General features: G+C 37.3%; 1 protein-coding gene across 1 annotated transcript in view; it reads left to right on the top strand.

The window, feature by feature from the left end:
- LOC119797587 (CUB and sushi domain-containing protein 1-like) overlaps positions 1 to 13,279 on the top strand; it is a 404,138-nt gene that overhangs the window by 322,047 nt on the left and 68,812 nt on the right. Inside the window, exons 42-43 of the mRNA XM_038306729.1 lie at positions 2,114 to 2,302; positions 6,116 to 6,293. Of these exons, the coding sequence (XP_038162657.1) occupies positions 2,114 to 2,302; positions 6,116 to 6,293 (367 nt within the window). The remainder of the gene's footprint in view (positions 1 to 2,113; positions 2,303 to 6,115; positions 6,294 to 13,279) is intronic.

Here is a 13,279-nt window from a genome sequence, read left to right as displayed (position 1 = left end):
GGCTAATCATGTTTTGGGTGTACTATTCCTTTAACATTTGCACAGCAAGCTTTGTAGATCAACTGCAATACGCCAACTTATTACTTGTAATAAAAAAAGTTGCACATACAATTAACGCTTCTTATTTGGAATTTTTGAATATCAAAGTGTATACTTTTTCAAGCCGTATGTATTACATTAAAAAAATATCTAGTCGGTTCTATTGTCCTAATAAATATTGCACATAGTATTAATCATATATATATATATATATATATATATATATATATATATATATATATATATATATATATATATATATATATATATATTTATATATATATATAATTTGATTGCAAAGTACATGAGTCACAGATATATAGTCTGTTTAATTCAGTAATTACCTAATTTAATATTCTATAATGTATTACTGAACACATAGCTGTTTTTAAGTTGCAATTAAAGAGAGTCATCTAATTTATTGAAATTTTAGACCATTAAAACTAAAAGTATAGTTACTTTGCTTTACGAATAGTACTTATGAGAGCAGTAACTGAGTGACTAACTAATTTACATTTTGGGAAAATAACGCAAACTATTTAATTTTTTTAAGTAAGTCAGTATACGCTACTAAATATAGTTAGACCGAAACAAGCCATTTGTTCCTTCCTAAGTTTTAGATCATGTTGACATCATCTTTTCTATGATCCAGCTTAACAGATTTTACGGTATAACTGCTGCACAGCACTGAAGACTGTGTTTAAGCTGACCTTGTGTGAGCTCTTTTTAAGTGCTGTTAGGTGCTGCTTGTTCTGTCACATTTTGTGGTAGCAAGGACTTCAATGTCAACCACCTCTTTTTACAATAAAAGGCACACTTAATGGAGGGTATTGGCTTCCAATGACATCCATACAGAGAGAAATGCACCGTTGTAGGCCTGTGGTTGCTGACATTTCTCTAACCAAGTGCCAACATGCTGTGCATAAGATAGAAAATACTTGCTTCTCTCATTTCTTGTCTATCTTAATACATTTCTTGAAATATGGTTCTTTCATGTATTTGCTCAGGTTAGCATTTATCATTTCCTGCTAGTTATGGATATGGTAGGAAATTCTGAGTTTAGTGATGCTATACATGTACATAAAAATAATACTTTGAAGTTTTTTTCCCTCTATCGTTACATTGCAGGGATGTCCTATCCCATTGTCTCCCTTTGATGTTTAAGTTAGTATTTAAATCAGATTTATCCTCTGAATAAAATGAATCACAAAAAGTAATTTAGGGTTACCCTTCCTTTAAAAGTCCGGTCTTTACCTAATTACTGTATAAAACACCTAAAATGTTGTATGTTTTTCTCCCAATACTTGGACATTTTGCATGGACATTTTACTTTTAGCTGAAGATAGCGCTGAAATGCTACAGCAAACCTCAGCCACAAGAGAACACACACTTCGACCTGTCTGTGGACACAGGCCATTGTGAAAGAGATGTCCAACTACTAGCAAAATAAACAAAACTACTATCTGATATTCTTCCCATAGAATTGTAAAGGCTAGAAATCTCCTAAAGTCAGTATTCCATTATAAATAGAAACATCATATTTACTCAAAAGTTGAACATAATTAAATTGTACAACATTGGAAAACTTAATAATTGACAATCATATTCTTAAATACATACAAAGCTACAAAAAATAAAATAAATCATTACAAGCATGGAAGGTTTTCATGGAACTAACCCCTGTCTTTTAGAAGTTCAGTCAATATAAACCAGCATTGGAAAACCCACTTTTTTGAGAGAATAGGTCTTGCAAAACATGGTTACCACATTTGGTGCTTGTACCACCAAGCAAAATAAATGTTTCAGTAACCTCCTATGCTATGAATATGACAACCATATCCTCTTACTCTATACTCAGCTATACAGAATGGCCTAAGTGTCTTAGGTCCTGCCCCCTACAAACAGCCTCCCATTTACCGCACTCCCACAAGAGGACATTCCTTGGTGAAATACTGTATGAGTAACTAATATGTGTATGCTTACCTTGGCTATCTGAACAAAAAAGAGATGATTTAAAGCACATTGTTACAATATTAATGGTAACTTTTCTTTCTTTGGGTTTTTGTGTCTTTAGCTTATCAGCTTCAGAACTGCCAGGATCCTTCTCCATTTCCGAATGGGGACATTATCAAGAGTGACTACAGTGCTGGACAGTCAATTACTTTTCAGTGCTACTCTGGTTATGTCTTGATTGGACACAAGGTGCTAACATGCCTCCATGGGACAAATCGAAAATGGAATCATCCATTTCCTCGATGTGAGGGTAAGACATACCATTTAAATCTTTTAGATATATAGTAAATCTGTCTTTGCTAGTTGTTCTTTAATAAAGAGAGAATCAACATTGAAGGTGCGTGTGATGGATCCTCCCTGCGTTTACGGCCACAACCACGACAAACAAACTTCTTAGCAGACATGATGCTTACTCTGCTGTAAACCCTCTTTCTTTCTTTTCCTTTTTATTTAGTCTTTTCTTTTATTTTGGCAGGCGGTAAACAGCAGCTAGGTCAATACTGTGATCAAAGCAATCTTTTTATGCAGGCTGGGCACCTACTGGCTCGTGACATTTCATGGGCATTAGGCTGCCGTGCATTATGCATAATGTTAGGCTGTCGTTGGATGTACACTCTGGACTCGTTTTAAATACTCTGTGTATATGCCCAAAATTGAAAAAGTACATAGAAAGTTCAGCGTATGCCAGTGTTTTAGAATATTCTGGGACGTCAGGCATACACTGTCTGAATCATCAAGGTGTGACAGGGGCTTAAGGTTTTAACATCAGTGTAATTTTGTGGGTTCCTTTGTGTTCCTCTTCAAACGGGCTGTAATTTATTTCCTTGGTTAGTCCACCTTGTTTGAAAGTGTTTATTCTCATCAAAACTCAGGTCTGCTCTAAATAAGGAAGCTCAGCTTCACCTGGAATGAGGATCTCAGTTTATTTCATGATCTTTCTTATGGAAAGACTTTTTAACTGAATATAATTTAGTTAGTCCTAAATTATGTTTTTTAAACCTTCCAAAGTCCACTATAGAAATATATATGGAGACATATTTGATTTGAGACTATAGAGTATTCATTTGTTATGAGGTTGGTTATTTTCTGGTACAGTTTTTTTTTTAACCCAGATGAGACACACTTCCCTTCACTGTAATGGCACCTCTCCTTGATTTGGGTGCTGCCCATTTCATTGCATCATCTCTAAGCTGCTATAGCACGGCAGGAAAGCACCGGTTTTGGGCCTGATAAAATACCCTTGTACTCTTATTTGTAAATGTCCTATGATACTAAAGGACTGTGGTGTCTGTGGTGTAATAAAGATGGAATAAAGTGAATAAAATGCATAAGAGACAAGGAGGGGAGCGTCGGGAGCAGCAGCAGTAGTAGTCAGACACACTGCTTTATAACAGGGTGACTTTAAGACCAGTGTGGCTGCAGTCCTGATCTATTGCTGGCCTAACAAAAAAAGCCAATTACACTCACACTGCTGTGCCCTGCCTTGCCCACCTGTGGATCCAGCTAAGGAAAGGGCACTCTTGAGAAAAGAGCTTAACATCTGCTCATACCGTTTGGCTCATGATATTAAGGAACTTGATACTGAGATATCTGCAGCATCATGCCAAACTCTCTTTTTGGGGAACTCCATTCAGCAGCGTGGCCTCACTAACTGGAAGCATGCTGGAACAAGACAAGATTGAGTGTACACATACATTTTACTGATTTGGGTGTCTTGGGGCAACCCACTACTGCCACGTGTGAGCCTGGCATAAGAGGCTAGAATGTTAAAGTGAGGTTATGTCAAAGATGTGCGGATACTGTATTTCCAAGTTCATGCTGGAGAAAGAAAAATCATTCTGTATTTTCAAATGAACCCTCTGATTTAGCTTAGCATCCAGACTCTGTCTGTAAGGTCCGCTAGATCAAAAGCTTTGAAAGCACTGCTCAAAGCATGCTTACTCCTGATGAAAGAGGACCCCATGTTATGTTTGGCAAAGTTGTAAAGAGAAAGAGAAATTGATTTCAGCTGAATGCGATTCAAGGTAAAGTCCTCCTTTTTCTGCTTAGAATATAAGATAATATGATCAAAATGTGTCAATATGACTAACCTTTGTTTAGTATTTGGATTGTAACTTGTTATCAGCTAGTACTGAATGCCAGTATTGTACTCATAGTTTGGTAAGAAAATTGTGGCATTGGTGCATTCCTGCTGGAAACATAGTATCATGGCACTTTGCCGATTGGCTGAACCAGGTTTAAACCACTCACTCACAAAAACTGTTGCTGTCACTGTGCAGGGTATATTTTATTAGAGTACTTGTCTAAACTCAGATAAGTACATTTTGCATGATATATTCCCAGCCATAAATAATTTCCTGATGAAAAAAAAAACAATACAGGTAACCAGAATTAGGTTTTACCTATTCCCGGTGAATATTTCAGCTATCTCAAATTCCACTCCTAGGTTCTTTCTTTCATGTGTATTGGATCAAATTTTTTTTCAGTCTAAAACAATTTTATGATCGATCTATTCATGCATTCTATCGAGTTGAACGTGCAGTATCAGATCATTCCAGCCTATTTTAACCCTGCTGGCATGGTTCATCTGTGGTCATGCAGAATGTGCACCCAGGTGGTAGGCATGACCTAACAGGATGCTGCTGCATGGCTGATACCGCTTAGCTTGTCTAACAGTTTACAGCACAATGATGCATTTTAAATGTCTGGCAGACCACCCGCTAACTTTTTTATTCTGTCTCGTCTCGTCAACGAAAACTCACCCATGAGTCGCCATGTTTTAGTCATCAAAGCTCCATGTTTATTTTGTCAGTTTTCATTATCTTCATTAAAAAAAGGAGTGTCAAAAAAATAATTTCGTCATGTCTCCATTGACGAAAACAACACTGATTTATACCTGTGCCCATACCTGTAAAAATATATATATTTTTTTTTTCTATCCGTTGCTAATTGTAATCTACACACAAACCTTGCAGCCACACACTAAAGTAAACTTTTTCATATAATGTGTAAAAGTGAAGATGAAATGCTGATTTTCACTAACTAGTAACCCTCCTCAGGACAAGGCTTTCAGATCATGGTTGTCAACATTTACAAATAAGGTCAGTGGCAACAGGCAGCATAATCAAATTGAAAACAACTCGATGATGTGTTGACCGACTCTTGCTGTGGTCATGCAAGAATCACCCAAAGAATGCTCTTGAAGTCCACCAAGATACTGCATACTCTTGCAACTCCTTGATAATAAATATCCTGTACACTGTTTCCTACAATGGACCAGATTCCTGGCAATTGCTACTTTATGATCTGAGGTAAGGGAAGAAATCATAGAATCCTCTCCAACACCTGAAAGTGGGGATGCACAATTCCAGTCCTCAAGAGTTACCATTTTGGAACCTTTAAATACTTCACTTCTCCAAAATACTCAAATCTAACTGTATAGGTGGTCACATAGTTTTGAGGACCTGTTATTTCAGAAGGAGGGCAGGAAGGAAACTGTCATTGAAGGGATATAGATCCAAACAAGTATTAAATATATGAAATATGTTGACTTTGATCTGTATCATGAAAATATTTGGGTTTTTGACAGAAACTCAAGATATGCTTTCAATCAAAGCCATATATTTTAAAGGGAAAAGGTTTCTTCATCCTACTACCCTGTACAAGTGATGGAAGCTAGGCAGTATTTAGGTATATAACTTAGAACCACACAGCCCATGATAATACTGCTTGCTCTTCACCAAGTTGAGTGTTAGTTTATGTAATTATGCATTAGGCCAATGGTGGGCAATTCCACTGCCTGAGGACGGGTATCCTGCAACTTTTATATTTGTCCTTGGTCCAACACATCTAAATCAAACACCTCAGAATCTGCTGTGTGTAGTTTCAGAGCCATTTAGGATGGTGTTTCTTGTCACAAAGAGCCATTTAAAAGATTCATCATATTTCTAACCTCCTGCAGTGTAAGAGTAAATCTGTCCATTTATTTATTTTTTACCAGGTCTATCCTGTTATGCAAGATTGAAATTTTTCAAGCTGACTGTCAGTCTGCTGTTTCTTACAGCTCCTTGTGGATATAATGTGACAGCTGAGAATGGGACCATCTATTCACCTCAGTACCCCAATGAATACCCTAACTCCCAAGACTGCAACTGGCTCATCAGCGTTCCCCATGGCCACGGGGTTTACATCAACTTTACTTTACTGCAGACTGAGCCCGTCACAGATTATATTGCTGTCTGGTAAGTCTTGCAAATTTTCTACTAATTCACAGTGTTCACTGACAGACTTAAAAACCAAAAAGGCAGGTGTATATAACAGGTGTATATACTTAATGTATCATATAGTTATATTGCTCTTTTAAATGTATTTATTCTTTACTAGTGTTTACGGTTATTGTAAAGGAAAGTGATATTTTCTTTCAACACATGCCTTTCTGAGAAATTGTCTTGGCTTTACAAATGCATGCACAATAATTTTTTACATTCTCAAACATTTTAGTCTACAGTGACATGATTTAGAAGAGTTTAAATCTGTAGACTCTGTAAGAACAAGTGTAGGGCCTCCTCCCTTCTACTGTAACAATGGGATTCAGTGTGGAGGTAAGAGTGTAAAACAACAAGTGCAAGAGTAATGCATTTACAATGGGAACCCCTGACCAATTCAATCTAAGTCAGCACTATGCCCAGATGTAGGCCTAGAGAGGATTTGGAAACTCTGGAAGTAATGATGAGAGTCAGTGGGGTTTGGGAAATGTAATAAACGGAGCATCAGAGGTGGATTCACAAATAGAGCAAGACTCAACTGGATCTGACATGTTTGGAGAGTGACCTGGCTGTGCATCATGTATTCTATCAAAATTAAGATGAGCAATAGATTTATCAGAAAGGAAATTACAATTGAGCCCGAGTTGTTAGTTTATTTTTAGATGCATGTGCAGGTCCTTGGCTTTTATTTTCAGGTTCAAGCATTGAGCTCTGGGGAATAAGTAGCTGAAGGTATGAGAGGAAGCAAATTATCCACACTTTGTGGCTTCTAGTTTTTCAATCTGGCCAGCTCACAGAACCTTGAATTTAGCAATAGAGAGGCTCTGTACTGAGTTATTTTGCTGCTGCAAATTGATTCTGATGATTGATGTGTTTTTGGTACATTTCATTTGAAACTAAATTATGAAATTGCATACATATATGGACGCCATCAAAAGAGCCCAGTAATAGGTGATGAGAACACAAATGATGGCTCAGTTCTGCTGTATTTCATGAATATATTTGGAAGTAACTGGGTGCTGACACTTGTGAGAGGAGAGCTTTTTCAGCGCCAGATACCATCATCATCTACCTTCCATGAACTAAGACAGATTTAGAGTGTGGGGAAAATGTCTCCTGCAAATGCAATTATTTCCGTCTACACAGAATCACCCGTATACGTCACAGTAGAGTTATATATTATTTTACTCACTTTTGATTTTCAGAATATTATCTTCTCGATAAAACAAATGTGCTTCTTTTGTATTTTCTTCTCAATAACGATGGATTCTTTAATGAAAATTGTTTTGATTAAATGTATCAGGAGTAAATGTTTCATCTAGTCACACAATATTTTTACTAAGATCAACTGTAATCACAGCCTTATTATAGTTTGATATTTTGCAGAAAGGCTTCCAGGTACAGGTACACAGCTTGGGTGAATAAATATGTCATATGTTAGCTTTTGAGAAAATTAAAAATTTATTCACACCATCAGTTATTTATAATGTTAAGTCTTTAGTGGTTTTATCTTGAAATATGTTAGGTATGGTACAATAAAGGACAATTGCTTTTCACACAAAAAATAAATAAAAAATTGTATCTATTTGATAAAAAGGCTGAGTAGATCATTTAAAATTATATCTGCCTGTGCATACAACCAGATACAGTATAAGTAAAGCTGAGCTAAGGATTCTAACAAATTGAATTGTAAAGGCACACACTTTCACATTTGTCTCTGCATAGATGGTTACATTTGGTTGTGCTTTATTATATCATATATACACCACAGTGATGTGTCTCTGGCTTGTTTTCCTCAGGTTGTTATGTGACAGCATGTGCATTCAAATGTGAGTGTCTGCTACCAAATTGTTTCAGTGGTTCTCCACCAGTTGCATTTGGATCTTTGCCTAATGTCAGTGAAATATTCCACAGTAGGCAGTAAATCCATCTCCTAACAAATAAAACAAAATTTGTCAAAGGCAACATTTATTCTCATAGTTTTACAGATATACTCATCTAAATATACTAATCTTTATTTTAGCAGTTTTCCAGGATATTTTAGTCATTCCTCCGTTACACAAACTAAGAACAAGGCATTATTTCTTCCTGATACAGCCTTCTGTTGTTAAGAATGAACTGGATAACCCAAAAATTTAGCCAGAAAATGATAGTTACACTTAAAGGTTTGTTGTAAAGAATGTAATAATGTCAGGCAACACAGGCAGATGACAGCTGTGCAGGCGATGATTTCTGAACAGGGTGAGATAGTTAATCTAGCTGGTAGCAGTAACCAGAACAGGCACAACAGTCTAATGGACAAGGCAGAAATCAAAAGCCATAATAACCCAAGGCAGGGGTGGGCAATATGCCACTTCCTGAGGCTTGGTATCATCCAAAATTTAGATCTATCTATGATTTAGAAGAATTTGGAGAAATTAACTACATATTGAGGAGGTAATTTACATGTAGCCATCTGATTCCGGTGTGTTGGACCAAAGAAGGATCTATGGTTATAGAATACTGGCTGAAAGCCATTCAGGTGTCCGAAGAGAGGGCAACACAAACAGGGAATCCAAAAGAGACAGAAGAGTCAGACAAGAAATGGAACTGAATAGTAAACATGGCAAGGAGATGCTCTGTTGCTGACTGGGAGGGACAATTTGGCTAAAATGGGCAGGAGAACAGGTGCAGGAAAGAGCTCAATTGAGGTGGTGTTGGGAGCAGTTTGCATGTGCATGAGATGAGTGTGATAATGAAGCCATTCAGTCCAAATAGCAGGTTGCAAAACATATATTGATATATCGTAAAAATGAGAAAAGTTTTACAAAACAATATATCACCCCAAAGTTATCTTATTCTCATGTGACATTTTACTTTTTGCATTGTAGTCTAAAATAAGTTATATTTTTTTAACGACTAAATTCCTTATGTTATTTTGCTGCGCAAATATAAAACTAGCAATTTCTATTGTGCATGATTCTGATAATCCTTATAACTCTGAGAACCTTTCTATCAGGCATATCAATTATGAGCTGCACTGAGAATTGTGTATGATTTAAAAAAAAAAATCTCTGCAATATCTGTACATTTATGATGGTACAAAATAAAGCCACTCCAATCTGATTTGACTCTCCTCCAAAGCAACACAATTGCAGATGTTCATGATTTTAAATGAGCTCTAACACCTACAGAAGACTTTGAATTATTGAAGAGCCAAGAGATCCCAGGCAATCCTAGTGAATTAAAATTTTAAACCCCCGTTTAATCCAATGGTGTGTTCATTGAAGTCTAAAAGTGGTCATTTAGAAACCATAGAAAAGTAACCTTTTAGCAATATTCAATATTTAATGAGCAAAGTAAAGCCTTTATTTTGTCGACATTGTTCAGCAAATTTTCTTGAAGATGGCATGAAAAATGTATGAAAAAAAAACAAAATGGAAGCTTATTCCTTTCTGCTTTGATAACAACAATTAGATTTTTCGAAAGACTTTTTTCAATGATGCCGTTTTGTTTTTTCTCCAACCCTCTTACTAAATTTGTCTTTTGATCAAGCATATTATAAATTGATATTTATTTCACTTCTTTGCCCTTACAGTAAACCTCAGGAAAAAAGTGACATGATTTGAGCTTTGTTTTGTGTTCTAAATATGATATATAGTACCAGTTTATATTTTAAGCAAAGTTTTGAGAAGCTTGAAAAGCCTGAAATTGTTGTCTACATTTACCAAAGTAGAAATGTAAAGAAAAAACTCAATATTAAATAAAAAGATAATAATAATAACAGAAAACTTTGAGGATCTTCTAATCCCATTCGACATGCCTCCAATGGTGGAAGCAAAGATTGTGAGTTCATTACCCAGACTTGTCAAAAACTCCAGGATGGCTATAGGGTTTCTCAGGTCTCTTAGTCTGAATCCTAAACTGTACCCTAACCACTAACCCTTAACTATCAAGTGTCACTCGCAATAAAGTCACTCACAGCTTTGGAAGGCCCCTGGATTATACGTGGGAGTATAAAAGTCAATGGGAAGGCCTCTTCCTTTTAACTGAAAAGAGAAAGTCGTTCCTTTGGCAACAAAGTGACACCCTATGTGTGTGGCTGTTGCTCTGTGGCATACTGTAGGTTAGCATAGCATCAAACATAGTTTTTTCTTAAAGATAAATCTGTCCAGCCAAATAAAACTATTTCAAAGAGGACATTCCATTTAGGGATAAATGAAGTCTTTTTTTCTTTTTCCTACCTTGTGATTTTCTGTCACTGTGTTGAAGATACTGTAAACCAGCGGAACTTACATTTGAGTGGACGTGTATCTTCCAACAATAGCTAGCCCTTACACCCGCTGCTAAATTCCAGCGAGCCAGCACTGATGTAGTGAACTCAGTTAACTGACCGTTCAGACAGTTGATCACTACTTTTCGCTCTCCGTTGGTCACGTAACTCCACCTCCCCACACGGTGCCTGTGCCATCTTTGTTATTAGTCACTGGTACAGCAAGTCCCTTGATGCTTTGCGAGGAGAGCTCTTGCAAAGCAATCTGGGATATACACTATATTGCCAAAAGTATTTGCTCACCTGCCTTGACTCACATATGAGCTTAAGTGACATCCCGTTCCTAATCCATAGGGTTCAATATGACGTCGGTCCACCCTTTGCAGCTAGAACAGCTTCAACTCTTCTGGGAAGGCTGTCCACAAGGTTTAGGAGTGTGTTTATGGGAATTTTTGACCATTCTTCCAGAAGCGCATTTGTGAGGTCGCACACTGATGTTGGACGAGAAGGCCTGGCTCTCAGTCTCCGCTCTAATTCATCCCAAAGGTGTTCTATCGGGTTGAGGTCAGGACTCTGTGCAGGCCAGTCAAGTTCATCCACACCAGACTCTGTCATCCATGTCTTTATGGACCTTGCTTTGTGCACTGGTGCACAGTCATGTTGGAAGAGGAAGGGGCCAGCTCCAAACTGTTCCCACAAAGTTGGGAGCATGGAATTGTCCAAAATGTCTTGGTATGCTGAAGCATTCAGAGTTCCTTTCACTGGAACTAAGGGGCCAAGCCCAGCTCCTGAAAAACAACCTCACACCATAATCCCCCCTCCACCAAACTTTACACTTGGCACAATGCAGTCAGACAAGTACCGTTCTCCTGGCAACCGCCAAACCCAGACCCGTCCATCAGATTGCCAGATGGAGAAGCGCGATTCGTCACTCCAGAGAACGCGTCTCCACTGCTCTAGAGTCCAGTGGCGGCGTGCTTTACACCACCGCATCCGACGCTTTGCATTGCACTTGGTGATGTATGGCTTGGATGCAGCTGCTCGACCATGGAAACCCATTCCATGAAGCTCTCTGCGCACTGTTCTTGAGCTAATCTGAAGGCCACATGAAGTTTGGAGGTCTGTAGTGATTGACTCTGCAGAAAGTTGGCGACCTCTTCGCACTATGCGCGTCAGCATCCGCTGACCCCGCTCCGTCAGTTTACGTGGCCTACCACTTCGTGGCTGAGTTGCTGTCGTTCCCAAACACTTCCATTTTCTTATAATACAGCTGACAGTTGACTGTGGAATATTTAGGAGCGAGGAAATTTCACGACTGGATTTGTTGCACAGGTGGCATCCTATCACAGTTCCACGCTGGAATTCACTGAGCTCCTGAGAGCGACCCATTCTTTCACAAATGTTTGTAAAAACAGTCTGCATGCCTAGGTGCTTGAATTTATACACCTGTGGCCATGGAAGTGATTGGAACACCTGATTCCAATAATTTGGATGGGTGAGCAAATACTTTTGGCAATATAGTGTATCTGCTCATCAAGTGACAATCGATGATCACTACTTTTCAAGGTGCATTGTGGGACATTTCGAGTCCACTACTTTTTCATCCACCAGATGGTCGGACACTCATCTAAAACAAACAACAAATACATAATGCCCTATACATTGATTAGGGCGGGCGTTCAGACAGAGCCTACGTCCCCAGAAATTATTGGGGAAAAGGTGCAAGCTACCTCTCTCCGTTAAACTACAAGTGGAACTGTTTTTACAATGTCTGCTAAAAACATGTATATACAACACTAACAAGGTATGGAGGATAGCCCCTCAAAATATTTCATGTATTCTTAACACTGTGCACACTAGTACTGGCATCATTGATGGACTGAAGAGAAAACTCACTGCTGTTTAATCTTACAACATGATTTACGATATGGACATTCTAAATCAGATATTTTTTTTTTTTTTTTTTTTTTTTTTTTTTTTTTTGGGTTTAAGTATCTCTTTAATGGTAATGAAATTCAACCAGTTCTAATTTCTGAACTTTAATCAACTAAACTTACCCATTATTGACACAATCCTGTCCAATCACAGTACAGTAATAAAGTATTTTAATCCTTCATCCATTTTTTTTTTTTTTTTTTATTATCTTTTTTAAGTTTTCACAGCTTTATATAAACATCAACAAAAACAAACAAACAAATAAATAAACAAACAAACAAAAACAACCCACCCCAAATCAACAAGGAGCACTGCGGTGTTCACATAAAAGAAAAAAAAAAAAAAAAAGAGAAAAAAAGAATCATACATACATACAGCCCACATACACAAAATACAAACAGACATGGTTCAAAGTGGTCCACACTGTCGGACAACCAAATGTATGGTATATTGAATAAAAAAAAAAAAAAAAAAAAAAAAAAAAAAAAAAAAAGAAAGAAAAATAGAGAGAAAAAATCAAAAAAAAAAAAAGAAGAAAAAAAAAAAAAAACTGAATTTACAGTTTCTGTAAAAAAGATTGTACCGGGTCCCATATCCTTCGGAATTTGTCCGACTCTTGATGAAGGTCACAAGTCAGTTTTTCAACTGCGACAATAGCAGACATTTGTGATAACCACATATCGACTGTAGGGGCTAGTAATGCTGACCACCTCAGTAGTATACATTTCTTAGCCAGAAATAAGAGAATTGCAAGCAGATGTTTGGTATCTGCATT

This window comes from Cyprinodon tularosa, unplaced genomic scaffold (assembly GCF_016077235.1).
Source record: "Cyprinodon tularosa strain WSP-4 unplaced genomic scaffold, ASM1607723v1 ctg59, whole genome shotgun sequence".
NCBI lineage: Eukaryota > Metazoa > Chordata > Actinopteri > Cyprinodontiformes > Cyprinodontidae > Cyprinodon > Cyprinodon tularosa.
This window is presented reverse-complemented; position numbering and strand designations above follow the sequence as displayed.